The 15,965-nt window shown below is 25.9% G+C and overlaps 1 protein-coding gene across 13 annotated transcripts; it reads left to right on the plus strand.

The window, feature by feature from the left end:
- Window positions 1-101: 101 nt before the first annotated feature.
- On the plus strand, window positions 102-15,774 carry LOC132915226 (kinectin-like). 13 transcript variants are annotated; one of them, XR_009659804.1, is made up of 19 exons: window positions 102-467; window positions 1,197-1,359; window positions 1,594-1,757; window positions 4,024-4,206; window positions 4,674-4,995; window positions 5,389-6,170; window positions 6,397-7,110; window positions 7,187-7,356; window positions 7,444-7,618; window positions 7,948-8,034; window positions 8,275-8,523; window positions 8,601-8,744; window positions 8,828-8,986; window positions 9,065-9,187; window positions 9,337-9,417; window positions 10,811-11,053; window positions 12,395-12,434; window positions 13,424-13,558; window positions 14,533-15,774. XR_009659804.1 is itself a non-coding variant. In XM_060974990.1 (18 exons), exons 2-18 carry the CDS (start codon window positions 1,212-1,214, stop codon window positions 14,574-14,576), a joined length of 3,828 nt encoding a protein of 1,275 aa, XP_060830973.1. In that variant the 5' UTR covers window positions 102-458; window positions 1,197-1,211; the 3' UTR covers window positions 14,577-15,774. The 13 variants fall into 13 exon arrangements, 7 of the variants coding, with proteins under 7 accessions (XP_060830973.1, XP_060830974.1, XP_060830975.1 ...); XR_009659803.1 differs by having other exon boundaries at window positions 102-458; XR_009659806.1 differs by having other exon boundaries at window positions 102-458; window positions 10,916-11,053.
- Window positions 15,775-15,965: the final 191 nt, after the last annotated feature.

The following is a 15,965-nucleotide window of genomic DNA, read 5'->3' on the forward strand; positions in this document are numbered from 1 at the left end:
ACGTAAAACACATTTAGAAGAATACAGAGAACGAAAGAACTTATCAAATGCTGTTTTTATAAAGTTGGCTAACTTGTTTTAGTATGCAAAATTGGCATAGTGTCACGAATGTGTTAACCCTTTCGTATGTCGTACAGTACGTTAGTGATCATGAATTAAATTAGGTTATCAATTATTCATTGTAGTTAATTGTCATTGACAATTAACAAAATTCATGTATGAATTTTGTTCTCGTTTGTACGAGTGTTTTGCATACGTGGCAGAGGTTGCCACCAATCAGAAAACGGGAGTTTTGATAGGCGTGGCTTCGAACACGTACACTTGTCTATGCCTTCGGCAGCCATAATCTTGAGAAGTCGTGTGTGAATTCTTGTCGTGATTCTCTGTAGACAAACAGAGTTCGTTGTTCATTTTACATTCCTCAGTAGGAGCGATTTACTGAATTTTCGGTGAGCAGTGTAAGTTTAGTGAATTTATTAGTTCTATTGTTTTCACGAAATATTAGTACAATATAAGTCATTTTGCCGGTTCTACCCGATTCGTGGTTTAACATTGAGGAACTTGAATCATCTTCAATGATTATGTCGTCGACCTGCTTGTCACCCATATGTCATGTTCGTCATACTTTTCTCCAAAATTTTCATCTAACAAATAATCCCATTATAAAACACTTTACATATACGCACATGCACGCATCGAATATACACTTACGTATACGCGCACCCGCACAATATATATATGTATATATGTATATACAATTATATATTATATATATGTGTATATACACAATATCATTTATTTTTTTACTCTATATTATTATGTGCCATAAAATGATACATATATTTTATGGAAAAGTATATTTAATATAAATATAGAATTAGATTTTTTACTAATTTATAGAGTTAGTAATGGAAATCTTTTTTATTGAATTAAAAAATACGTGTGTTTAAATATATTGCATGTATCATGTACAAAGTTCTATTGTATATGTCAATAGTAGTCAAACAAAGTTAACTAGAAGATAATATTTCAAATAAACTATGATAAGAATTGTGTAAGATTGTGCAAGAAATCAAGAACACTTTAGTTAACTGCTTATAATTAATCTTTTCTTATTGTACACAAATTAATTAACGAAATCTTAAATTATCATTATATAAATTGATTATTATCATATAAGTACTTTACTATTACAGGTAGAAATATATAAAATGGATGTCCAAACAGGATTGGTATATGTAGCAGTAGTAGTTATTTCTGCAGCAGTTATTGTTTTAGTATCAATGTTTGGCATAAAAGAAAAATCTTATGAAGAAGCAATAGCAGAGCAAAGAAAACTTCCTGATGATCTTTTGTCAAGTATGTATAATTCTATCATAATATGATATAAAGTTTTTCAGTTATACATATAAAGTTTTTCAATTATTGAAATAGGTATTTGTAGTACCTTATTGATTAAATGAATTATATTAAACATGTTTTAATATTATTATGGATAATTCTTGGCAGTTAACTTAAATTATTATATTACAAGTTAGTATGAAACATTTTTATAAATGAATATGGTAATAGTTGTATTAACATTCATTTTAGATAAAAAAGATAAAAGTAAAGAAAAGAAACATAAAAATAAGGCAGGGAAAAAAGTAAAAGAGAAGAAAGAAGAAAAGGAGGAAAAGGAAGATAAAGAAGAAAAACCAGAGCATGTACAATTTGAGGAAAATCCACAAATTTTACCACTAGAGCCATTACTTCGTGTAAGTACATTTATTAAGTATATGATTACCTTTTTTTCAAACTTTCAGTTGATGTAAATAACTTTTGTAGAAATATTTGTTTAACTTATGTACAGGGTGTCCTGCAACATCGGGGAATTGTTCAGTTGTGGATTCTGATGTTTATATACTTTTTTTATTGTTTTCATGTGCAGGATCCACTATCAAAGCGATTCCTCAATGTTGTGTGAGACCCTGTATTTACATTATTTGTTCAAAAAATAAATAAAACAATCGTAACTAATTAAAATTGCCTACTTAAAAATACATTTGACGTTCAGTTTGTTAATAAAATAAGTTAAATAATTATCAAATTATTAATTTTTTAAGAAACCAATTAGAATAATTGAATATCTTTTTTTGTCTGATAAGATATAAAAATTGATCTATCTTTTAAAAAAATGTATTGTTTAATATTGATTGAAGTATATAACAAATATAGTTCAACAATAAGATTGAAGTTCGTTTCTCTAATTTTTAAATATTTATTGTTTAAATATTGTATTTATTTTTAAATATTTATGCGTGAATTGTTATATATATTTATAAAATAAAGATATACACATGCGCTTTTTTATTCTTATGTTTTCATACATTTCATGCATGAAATATGGTATGCTTACATATTGTATGTCACACTTACATATATGTCATTTAAGGTCTTTCTATTCATGATGTATCATATTTCTGGCTAGGTGTCATCCAAACCATAAGGACTAATTATAATATTTTAATGTAACTGTTCAATAACATGCAACATCTTTTTACATTTGTACATTATTTTATCTGAACTAATACATTTATGTTTTATATGGTTTAAGATAACAATCTTACATAATCAGTGAAATTTTGTTAAAAACACCCAAAAAATGTAGTTTGTCCCTTTCTATTATTTTTCATCTTAGTTTTTTAATTAAAAAATAGTGATTCTATAGTAATTTTTAAAAATGTACTAATGTGAAATAACTGCACACTCCTATATCAATGTAAAAAATCCAATTAATAATGTTTTCCCTCTAAAGTCAAATAAATTATATATACATTATATTAAAATGGACATTTGTGCTTTTAAAGAGATAATTTCACTTTTTGTTTGCAGTAAATTTGTATAAAATTACATTTATTTAATTAGTGTATGGAGAGATAAAGTTTTGTAATAAAAAAACAATTTACAAGCAAGTTGTAGTATTTTAAAAACAAATGATTGGTGTTTATTATACATATAGTAATATGCATTTTTAAAAATATGTTTACATAATTAAAATTTTCTACATAGCAACATTGTTCTAATTTTATAATTTTTTAATTCTTTATAAATGTATGTAATATAATTAAAATTATGCCATGGTAAGTTAATTTAAATTGTAATATTGAGTATGTAATGAAATATCTTATCTTGTATTAAAATAACCTCAGGAAACATTTAATATATTTAAAAACTGAAAATTACAACAAGAATTTATGAATTTTTATATAGATTTACATTAGAAATGAAATAAAATACTAATATAATATGAGACAAGTTATTTAAAGCAAAAGTTTGCTTTTTTGTATATTGCTTATTGATAAACAGTTCTAGGACCTGAAGATTAATTTCTATAAATAACTGTTCCACACATGATAATATCTTATTTTTATTGCTACTTTATCATGTAGATGAAAATTAAGAGAAATAATAAAAAGATATAAAATTCAATTGAATAAAAAATACTCTTTTAATGATACATTTATATTTTTTACTTATTCATTTCTAGAAATTTAAAAATGTTATTATTGAATAACTAATATTTTTACAATTATATTAAAATTTAGTAATGGTAAAGAGTATTAACTGTTTTTTCATATTAATATCTTTTTTCTTTTTAAATTGTGAATGATGCAGTGGCTTTATCAATTTCAGGTATATATGTTTGGCAAGAAATCAAAATAAATACAATTTCAAGGTGAAAAATGCATCTATAATATTTATATATAAGTAAACTAAAAGATACTACTATTTTTTTTGTAAAAATTATTTTATCTATTGATAAAAACTATAATAATTAAAAAAAACTATAAATTTTTAGCACCTTTATATATACATATATACACAATAACTAACCAATATAAATAATTCTATATGTCCATTTTGATATAATGTAAAATAATATTATATACCTGTTATTATAAAAGTGAAAGTGTATTGTCTTCACTACTTTTAATTAGTTCAATATGTGGGAAACATTTTATATATACATTGAAATCATAGGAGGGTAGCAAAGGAAGTAAGAAGAAAAGCAAGCATGAAAAGGTAAAGCCAATTCTTGTAAATAAAGATGAGCCATTGGTTATTGTGACTGAATTAAGTCCTTCACAATCCCTCTCAACAGAGGTTAATCATTTTGACCTCATTCAACCAAAGGACGACCTCGAACTCATACGGAGTCATAGTGTGAGTGAACTGCTTTTGGTAGAATATTTTATCTCGTATGTGTTCCATTCATGTTTTCATATTTTGCATAACTTGCTGCTTCTTTAACACTAAAGCTATATATAGTGCTTCTTTTATATCATTATAGCATTTTTCAAATTTACCTGCGCCTTCAGTTTTTAAATTGATTTTAATTTGATAAATTAATAATATTAAACAAATTTTAATAAAAATTGAGTTTAAACGTAAACTTTTAAGTTGATATTATACACGATATAATTTTTTATTAACATTTTCACTGCAATATCAAGTTATTCTAATTATTTGTTTTTTTCTTGTTGTGTGTTCTGTATGTATGTTTTTTTATGAAATTTTATTAACACATGATTTAATACAAAATTAACTATTATATCTTTAATCTCTAGAATTGTCCCATACACAAGTTTAAATACATATCCTAGTATATTTTAATATGGTTTGTTCAACAGAAAGAAAATTTGCAACAAATTGGTCAGTCTGAATCAACTATAAATAAATCTCCAAAGGAAACTCCAACAAAAGTAAAGAAGAATGTGAAAGATTCAGTGAAAAAGAAGGATGACAATATTAAGGAAGAGAAAAAAGAAACAATTAATAATACCAATATACCACCAGTAGCTAATAAAGATTCTGCAAAAGAAATTAAAGAACAAAAAGAAACTTCAGTCAGAGATGTAAAAGAAGTTATAAAAGAAACTGTAATTTCTACTCAATCAACAAATAAAGAATCTAAAAAAGCAAAGAAAAAGAATGATATTCTAGCACAAATTGGTAAGAATAATATATTAATTATTTCAATTTCTATATTAATTTCTTTAAATGAATTTAAAAAGTATACATCTGTGTTTTACTCAATGTCCTTTTATTAATTTTTATTAATTTTTATAATAATCTTTTATGGAAACAATTTGATTTATTTTTTATTTAGTATATTTATATTACATAAAACAAAATTATATATATATATATATATACAGCCATATTTCTTTTAGTATAATATTTAATATTTCTTAAATTAGAAATGATTAATTAAGCTTATTTTATCAACTGAATAAAGTGATTCCTCCGTATGTTAAACTATCTTATCAAGACATTTTTATTATCAAGTGCTTATGATATATATATATATATCTTTTTTAATTTTTGACTCCTTTTTTACTTTAGGTGGAGATAAGGATGCTGTCAATGTATCTTTATTAATGCCTTTAGTTCAGAAAGCTGAACTTAGCCGTTCTGAAATACAAATTCTTATTGACCAACTTTTAAATAAACAAATGGATAATCCATCAGAACACTCAGAATGGACAGAAGGTCGCGCAGATCCAGTTATTAAATTAAAAAAACAACTTGCAGAGAAGGAAAAAGCTTTAGCCGATGAACATGAAGCAAATATTGCATTTCAAAATAAATTGAAAGAGTTACGTGCTGAGTTGAATTCTGAAAGGTCTAGATTATCAGCTAATGTAAGACAATTAGAAGAAGCATTAAATGCTAAAGTTACAGAAACTCAAACTCTACATACACGAATGCAACATATCTTGGAAAGTCACGCTGCTGAAAAACAAGGATTTACTAGACAAATTGAACAATTGCAAACTAAAGTAAATGAAAATGCTGCAATTATTCATAAGATGCAAGAGGATCAAGGACAAACTCAAGGTCATATGCAACAAGAGTTGATTGCACAACGTAAACAAATGGAAGTACAATTTGCACAAATGCGTGATAATGAAAATGCATTAAAAGCACAATTAGCTCAAAAACATGTAGAAGTACAAGAATTACAAAGTGAGTTACAAGCAACTTGTGAGAGTAGCACTGCTGAAATAGAAATGTTACGGCAACAATTAGGACTTATGCAAGGTCAATTGATGCATTCAGAAGGACAATTACAACATTTCAAAGAAGCTGGAGACAGACTGCAAGATGTTGCTAGGCAGCTTGAGGTAAGAAAAAATTGACACAAGCCTTTAAAAGGCTTAATATGTCAATTTTTTCAAATAGATAATTAAAAAAATTCCAGAAGGGAGGATCATAAATGTGGGTTATTTGTACAGCAAGCTTCTTCCCTTTCCTCATTTTTTATTGATAAAAACAGAGATAAATAATAATTTTTACATTATAAAAAGCGCTAATAAATTGCTAATAAAATATTTATATTTATTTGTTTAGGATTCCCATCGTGCACATGCTGATTTAGATCACAGACTAAAAAGCGCTCATCGTCATGAACAGGAACTTCAGAAACAAGTGAATTCATTGCAAAGTGAATTAAATTCTGTAAAAACAGAAGCTAATGATGCTTCAGCATTAAAAACAGAATTGAATAAAGCTCAGTCTGAATTAGTGAAATTAAAATCTGAGCTGTCAGTATCAATGAATGAAGTGAAATATGAGGCAGCTGAAATTACAGCTCTTAAAGTGACACTTGTTGACAGAGAGGAGGAACTGAAAGTATTTCAAGAAAAGCTTATTAACAAAGACAAGGATCTAGAAACATGTAAAGAAGAACTTAACAATGTACGAACTGAATTAAAGCAGTCAACAGAAAATATAACACAGTTGGAAACACAGTTAGAGGCAGTACAGAAGAACTTAGATACTGTACAAGATGAACTTAACAAGACGACAAAAAGTCTAGAAGTAGCACAAGGAGACGTTGATACTAATCAATCGAACATGGAGAAGTTAGAGGAACAGTTAAAGCAGTCTCAAAATGAATTAGAAGAAGCACGTGCCGAACTTAAAGCTGTAAATGAAACAACGAACGAAATGAACATGTTAAAGGCAGAGATAAATAGGTTACAGAAACGTGATCAGCGATCAAGTGAAACTCAGTTACAGATTACACGACTGCAAGAAGAAAATGATAAACTTTCTATACAGGTATCATTTATTTAAATATCAATATAAATGTAAATTATATTTCGTTGAATATATACGGATTATTTTTTTTTTTCAGCTCACAAATCTCGCAGATTTGCAAAAGCAACTTAAGCAATTACAAGAAGAAAATGAATCACTGGCTTCTCAATTAGCAGCAACTACTGAACGTCCAGCTGCAGAAGGCCGTGAAAATGGAATTGATGATAATGTTCAAAAGAATGTACAACTTGTAGAACAAACCAATTTGTACGTATAAGTCTATTCTAAAACACTTAATTTAGTACATTTTGATTCTTGATGGTCAGTCTTTCCTACATCAATTATATCTTAAAGGTTGGCCCAAAAGGAGAGCCAATTAAATGCTTTAAGAACTGAATTAACACATAAAGAAGTGGAACTGAATCAATTAAATACTCAGATTGATGCATTACGAAGTGATGTAAACAATCAACGTAGTCTTGCTGCCCGTTTAAATAATGAATTGGAAGCACAAAGGTCCAAAAATAATGTAAGTTATAATATGTATAGATAATTTTTCTCCAATATATTTATTTAAGATATATGTACACATATATATATGTGTGTATATATATGTTAATACTATCAACACGTAAGTGGTTAAATTGTTATATAAATATGCAGTTAATTTTTATATAAAAATATTTTTTTTATATTTATGTATTTTTGCAATCAATTTTTATTGCTTCCATCACTTTGCCAACCTTCTCTTAATTTTTAAATTTCAAAAGAATTCTTTAAATATATTTGTCAGTCGTTTATATGAAATATCTATCTCAAAGTTTTACACTGATCTTCATTTCTTTATGGTTGGAACAGGAATTACGTGTAAAAAACTGGAAAGTGATGGAAGCTCTTTCCGCCGCCGAATTGCGTACTAAATCTAATAATGGGAAAAACTTTGATGTAAGTCCCCATTTTACCTATCTTAATCTTTATTCTTTTCTTTCTAAATTTAGAATTGATCTGTTTGTTTTTAATTTTTTATATATGTATAATTGAATAAATTATAATCTCTCACCAACCCTCTCACCCCTTTTTCCCTCCACACTCTCTCTAAAATATGAATATTATATATGTATATTCATTCATTTGATCTCTTTAATAAAGTAGATTAAATTTAAATGAATAACAATTAATTTTTAGGAAATTACACAAAAAGTAAAAGCAGAAGAAGAAAAGTTAACAAAGGCTTTATTAGAAAGGATATTCCCAGAAATAAAAGTATCTGAAAAATCACACGAGCTGTGGCTCAAAGTTTTTGAAGAAAAGGTGAATACAGTTTTTACTGAATTGAAGAAAAAGAATACTACTGATAATCACTCAGAATTAGAAAAACAAAATAAAAATTTACAAGATATGGTTTCGCATTATAAACAAATTATTGATGATACAGTAAGTTTTTATTGCATTTGTAATATGTTCTTGTTAAATTTTTACTTCGGTTGTATTCATCAAAAATGTATTTACAGGAAGGTATGCTTAATAAGCTGCAAAGTCATGTAGAATCAGAGGAAACAAGGTGGGAGTCACAGCTTCGACAGAAAGAAAGTGAGGTAGCAGGTCTTAGAATTGAATTGAACGAACTCATGAGTAAATTAAATATAAATGAAAAGGTAAGCTCCGTAAAAAAAAAAAAAAAAAATGCATTTATCTTTAATATTTCGTAATGTAAGTAATTAATTTCACATGTTTGTAGTTACAAGATAAGGTAGTAGAATTGGAAACCAGACTGAAAGAAGCTGAATCTTTTAAAGAACAAGCTAATGCTGAATTATTGACACATAGATCCACACCAAAGTTGGTTTTGAGTGAAGTAGATACTCATGATTTAGGTACATTAGAAAAGCTTCAAGAGGTAAATCAATAAAGAAATAAATTATTACTTGGATATGCTAAATAACATGTCATAAAGCTATTGTTACATTAATTATAGGAAAAGGCACGACTGTCAGAAGAACTTCAAATAGAATGTAACAAAAGAGCAGCAGTAGATGCAGAATTGGATAAATTACGATGTGTAGTTACACAACTTCATCAAAAAATGTCACAACTTAAGGTATTATATATGTAATATATACGCATATGTATATGAACAGTCTGAATGTTACATATTTTTGAAATTAAATTATAAAATATTGAAATTAATTATAAAATACTATATATTTTTAAATTGTAAGTATTATCGAGGATTTCTGTTAATTTTAGAGTGAAGTTTATGGAGGTTGTAGCAGTTCAGAACAGCCAATATTAAATGGACCGCCAGCTTCTGAATGTTCTAATTCCGAGGTTAGTATACATTGATTTTAAATGTTTCATAAGTGTCATAATTAATTTTTGTCCAGTGCCTTTTGTATAAAAAAGTTAAAAAGCTTATGTTATAGCTGTAATGACAAACATTATGGCTATAATGCGAAATTGTGAAAAACTACATAATGCTGCAAAATTCTGACGTGATGTATCAATTATTATTAATTTGTGAAATTAATTACTAACAACAGACTTTTTGTGTTTTGCTGTTATTGTACTATATGTAATGATTATATGGTAACAATTTATATATAGATATTATTTTGTAAAAGTCAATTAAATACTTAACCGTTTCAGTGGGAAGTAAACATTTTCTATTATGAAGTTTTCTTCAATTGAAACATGCAATTTACTTGATGTAATATGATTCTAGTGATTGGGTCAGGTTGTCTTTTACAAAGTATTATCTACGAAAAATTCGTTGTTTATTAGATACGTAATATAGGCAATCAAATCGATAAATTAATGGGGAATACATAACATTGTATTGAATATAGTTAAATCATATTAAATTTTATTTTATTAATACTAGCAGCAAGAGAAAAAGCCCAAATATATATATAATTGTAGACCTTTGAATTTGGCTGCTAAATTTTATAAATTCAACAAACTCAAATGTGGTATTATTGCCTGCACATATTAATTTAATTCATATATACACATAATTTCATTTAATATATTATACATATTAAACTTATATATGCCAATTATTCAATGATACCACAATTTATACCTATATAATACTTTTGTGTATTTAATAAAATTTCGATATTATACGATCGCTAACAACAACGATTAATTTGCTAATATTGCTTATTAGCAACTACTATTACTATTTTATAGATATTTTGTGTATAGTTTTGTATTTAGAAAAATGATATCAAAAATTTACATTTTTGATTTAATACAAATATGAAATTGTTTTTGGAAAAGAAAATATTACTTTGTCAACCTATAATTATATAGTTCTTATAGAAAAAAAGTTATACATTTATAAATAATACATACATTTTACTACATTTATTCATGTGCCAAAAATGTAAATTTTTTTTAATAGTATAAAAAGATATCTGTTTTCGAATTCCATCATTTTTCTAAATGCAAAGAAATTTTATGAATCATACATTATTTTGAAATAATATAAGAAAAATATGTGAATTATTCTAATAAAATATAAAAAGTTGAAGATTTTATCAAACAGATATGTATCAGCAATTTAATTGTTGTGTATCATTTGATGTTCGAACCATCTCTATTAACAGAACGACAATTTTGAAAATTTTTCTTTGCTTGATACATTAAAAAATTTGATAAATTGTCGTCACCTAATGTAATGTGTGGTGAGTTAAATAATTATATATCTGAAATGCAGCTCCCACTAGCAACACAGACTCTGATAGCTGCATTAGAAAATATTCTTCTCAAGAATACAGAGTTCGCAAATTGTTCCATAACCAAGCCTATCAATTTGGTTCAGTCTCAACAAGAAATTGACAACAGCCCCCTTACTACAAAATACTCCTCCAAATCTTGTCATATGACAGATCACAACACACAGGCTAGCTGGAATCCATTGATGGGCCAGCAGCATAAAAAGCACAAGAAAAAAAGGAAGGTAAACTCCAAAATTGTGAAAAGAGGAACAAATATTACTGGCTCTGTTACTATATAGGTGCACTTCAGTTAGTTATTAAAATATGAAACATTTTTATTATTTGGGCTCAGTATTACAATGAATGTTATTTCAATTAGTATTATATGTTTTATTAGTCCTAATTAATACATTCATTACAAACGCTTACTCTTTGCATTGTAATTGAATGTTCTATAATATTGCAATATAAATTACATAATATATAATTTTTAAATGTCTGCTGCAACATTTAGAAATAATCAATACTAGAAACAATTTTTTGATATTATATACATAAAATAATAACAATTCCTTGTGATAATCCTGAGACCTGTGTTATTATTTTATTATAATATTACAGAGTATTATTTGGTAGTCTATAATTTACACAGTATTTTGTAGTAGATCTATTCTTCATGTATCTCAATAATTTCATTGTTACATACTTTATTGTGGCTGTTCATATAAGCATTAAGAGCAACCATTTACAAGTGATCTGTAGTTATACACAAAACGATGAATTTATATATACATATAAAATTGTGTTTTATAATCATACATATAAACACTTATTATATATTGGTTTTATGTATAGTAAAATAGTATTCTGCACAATTTATTAAGAGTTACTTAAATACGATTTATGTTTGATCAATGTATGTATATGTATATATACACACACATATATATATTGTCTTTAAATTATTAATTTCATATGACTTAAAAATGAAAGATTAAAATGGCAGTACTAATGACAGTAAAACTTTATATTTCACTACACTTTCATGTAGTGGATTTATTTATGAAATGTGTACAAACACATAATATCTATAATATTTAATAAGCTACGATATTCGTGATATATCTATCGAAAGTCTATGCTAGCAGCATTTTATATATCATATATGCATTTTGTTTTAGTCTATTTCGTTCTGAAAGGAGGAAATGCGAATAGCGTATGTATTGCAGCAAGCATCCTATCTAATTTTATACAACAATATTTTCTAAAAGTAAACATAAATTATTTTTTAGGAAATTATCTGTTATGAAATCATTTAGTATTGCAAAACAAGTTTCAAGCATCATTGGCAATTTTAGTTTGGAAAACTCGATGCAAACTGTAATAACATACTTGTCCCATTGTCCCAGTGTTTGTTTCATAGAAGATAAAAAAGTATTTAAGATTTGCTTAAAATAGCGGTTGTTATTAAAACAGCAGCGATTCATCGTGACTCCACGATTAATAAGAACATTTGCTTTGACGTACGAAATCTCATGCTATAACGATGAATAACAATTTTGTTATTTTGATTGTTCTGACAGTCCACTAAGAAACCCATGGCAAAACGGCGCAGATTCGCAGGTATGCAAATCAAAGTATGAGATTCTGGAACTTTTCTTTCTTTTGAAAGGGTTGATGGTAGACTGCTATTAGCAGTTTATGCCAGGTCTTACTACAATAGTCTATTTAAAAATATTAATTTACGTTGCACCACACATTATTTTTCGTAGTATTAAATGTTATGTTCTTTTTTTAATGGGCACTATTTTATTATTTGCTTACAATTAGTAGCATTTCTACAACCAAGGAATAACAAACATAATTACTCAATAATTGAGTTATGTATAATATGTTAGACAGGCTCATATTTTATAATATATTTAATATTATTTTTCTTCTTTAATTAAAAATTTATTAATTATACTAAATATGTGTCCAAATCGACACTTTATGTTAATCTCTATAAAATATAATAGTCATAGTTCATATGTTAGAAAAAAAATCTTGAAATTTCTAAGAATTGCAAATTTATTCTTATATTATCAGCTAGATATCTCTGGTTACACATAAATATTTAATTACATGTAACATAAGAAAAATTTTATCACATATTGTGTAATATCTTTTGTATTATACTTGTACATATTTCATTTGATAAATTCTCGAATTTCCTAAAGATATTTTCGTTAATGATTTTTTATTATTAGCTGTTTTAAGTTATGAGCTATCATAATGTGTGTGTCCCCTGAAATATGTTGCACAGTGTTTAGATCTCATTAGCTTTATACTTTATTTGATCATGCAGTTTGAATGTCTTGCATCTTGTCTGTCCCAACATGTTGTTAAGGGAGATCAATTTCATATATTTTTATTTCCAATTACATCAAATTTTACATATTATGAAACTTGTTACATTATGGTACAGTGTTATTTGTACTGATGTAAAATATAATCATGTGTCCATCAAATAATTTTAGAATACATCAATGCCGTATGGATAGTAAGGAAACTAATTGATTTGTCCTAATATCAACTATTCACTTCTAGAAAGCGCAATATTTTTTATATAGATATAGAAAAGTTGTACAAAGACGAACAAAAGTTTATAACATTGCCGGTGCAGAAAGGAGCGATGCGAAGATGATGGGTATCAAAGAACATGCATAGCTACATGTGGATCAATTTTTATGAACACAAACACTGGGGTAAAGGGCACACTATAAAGAAATTTTATGTTTGCTCTATCAAATTGATTATGTGATTTTTCATTAATTTGAATCATAAATAGTTATTCATTATAGTTTTCCATCATTGTTATATTTTATTTTCATAATTTGCATCGCTTTTGCTCTTATATGTTTAATTAACTTTTTTTACAGATGGTAAACACATTATTGGACATAACATAGCATTTTTTTTTAGCAGCCACAATGTTTAGTAAGAAACATGCTTATATTAATAGATAACAAATACTATTAGTATTATTTTGCTATATAGTTAAGTTTATGCTGTTTGATTTGAATTTATAATATTTGAATTAATAAATATATTATATTTATAATAATTGAATGTAATATTAAATTAATGTAAGAAAATAATTTTAAAAATGCTAATTTCTTTATTTTAAAATTTTTACTTTTTCTAAAATTTCAAACAGCATGAATGTTATTCAAGCTTTTTAAGTGATACATTTATATATTTTTTGCTTGCAGTAATATATATATATATATGTATTTGTGCAATCCTCACATGTGCAATTAATATTTTATTAGCTAACTAAGATATTTAATATTGCTTTTGTGTACGGTGATGGATTCTATTCAATACAATTTTAATATTGCGTGCTAATTTATTAGCATATGCTGCTAAAAAGGGTATGTGTAGTAATGTATAAAAATGTATCATATAAGTAACATATAAAATTAAAATATAAATAAGCACGCAAAAAGTAATTAGATATATTGTTTTAGTTTTTATTTCCAGTAGATATATTCTCACCTATCTATTCGTATTATATATACAATAAAGTTAATAACATTGAAATCAATAATGAATCAGAAAAGTGAATTAGCTGTTTTGTATCTGCTGGAATAAATGTACAATTATTTTCAATTTTTATCTATATACATTTTTTTTCAAGCATAGGATAATATGATAAACATTTTAATGTATTTTTCAGGGTGGTTCAAGAAAAAAATAACTTTAAAGAACAAGCTGCGTTAACGCAGCACGACACCAGATAATTGATAAAGAAAATACACGAGAAATTACATATGCTCCAATACTACATAAACATCAATGGTAAATTTTGCTATTGAGAAGACTAATATATCGATGGAAATATGATGAATAATGTTTCTTATGGAAAGAATATATTATTTTATTATATGGAAAGAAATATAAATAATGAACTTTGTAGTTAGACACTAAGAAATAATGAAACTGCTGTTTGTCACAATTACACAATTAATAGATATACAAAATGCATAATTCAGAAATTATTAAAATCATACAATGTAAATTACAGAAAAGTAGTAGTTATTGTTTAAATATTATTTCTGTTACATAAAGCATGTTCATCAGGTGTGTTTGAAGCCTTCATAGTTTATTTAAAATTTATTATTCATAAAATCATTTATAGAATAAAATGTACGTACATATGTATAAATGTACGCCTAATAGAACGCACGATTTCTAATTTTGAGTAGGTAACGCAAATATTTTTACGTACATTTTTTTTAAATTAATAGCGATCAATTAACAGAGTCTTAGATTATTTTCATATTGTTAAAGAATTTGTATACAAAGCTGTAATCGTTAATGAATTGATGTGCAATAAATATATTCGTGTGATCATTAGTATAAAAGTATATAGAGGGAATTCAATACGTGGCTTCTTAAGGCAAATTCACGAACAAGTAATTAATTTCGTAAAATATGAGAAAAATTTAATAAATCAACTCTAGTGAACTTATAAATCTGTTCGAAAATGTGATTGAACAGGATGTTTTGAATATATTAAAATATAACGAAGTATACAAATTATATTAACAAATTTATGTTTTAAATAATTTGTAAGTACCAAATTTGAACAATGACATAGAGTAGACCATATGTAAATGGGGCATTTAAAAGAGCGTTTGTTAAAGTTTTTATGTGTTAGTTTATTTTACAAAACAATATAATTTTTATTATAATCTACGTTACAAGATATGAAATAGGTGATAATACTCTATTTATAATATATTAAACACTTGTTTCTTAAAGTATCATTGTTTCATTTATTTACAAAATTGTGTAAGGTTTAACACACATAGTACTTATTTATATTTTACATTTAGTAAAGTACGTAATAAGATTATTGTTTCATTTCACATTACGCAATATATAAATTTCAATAATAATTTGTAATTATAGTGAACGATGTAAATTATTTATTCACATTTTATAACAATCCCAAGCTTCAAGATAAAACACCTTCAATCAAATAATTTCAACTAAATACCTGCTACAATGGTTATTCAATACATTTCTTCAGTTTTTGATAATGTCATAAAAAATGTAGTAATAATATTTTCTTTAATGGTATTTAGCTTGAAGATATTTTTAATC

This window comes from Bombus pascuorum, chromosome 16, assembly GCF_905332965.1.
Source record: "Bombus pascuorum chromosome 16, iyBomPasc1.1, whole genome shotgun sequence".
NCBI classification, from domain to species: domain Eukaryota; kingdom Metazoa; phylum Arthropoda; class Insecta; order Hymenoptera; family Apidae; genus Bombus; species Bombus pascuorum.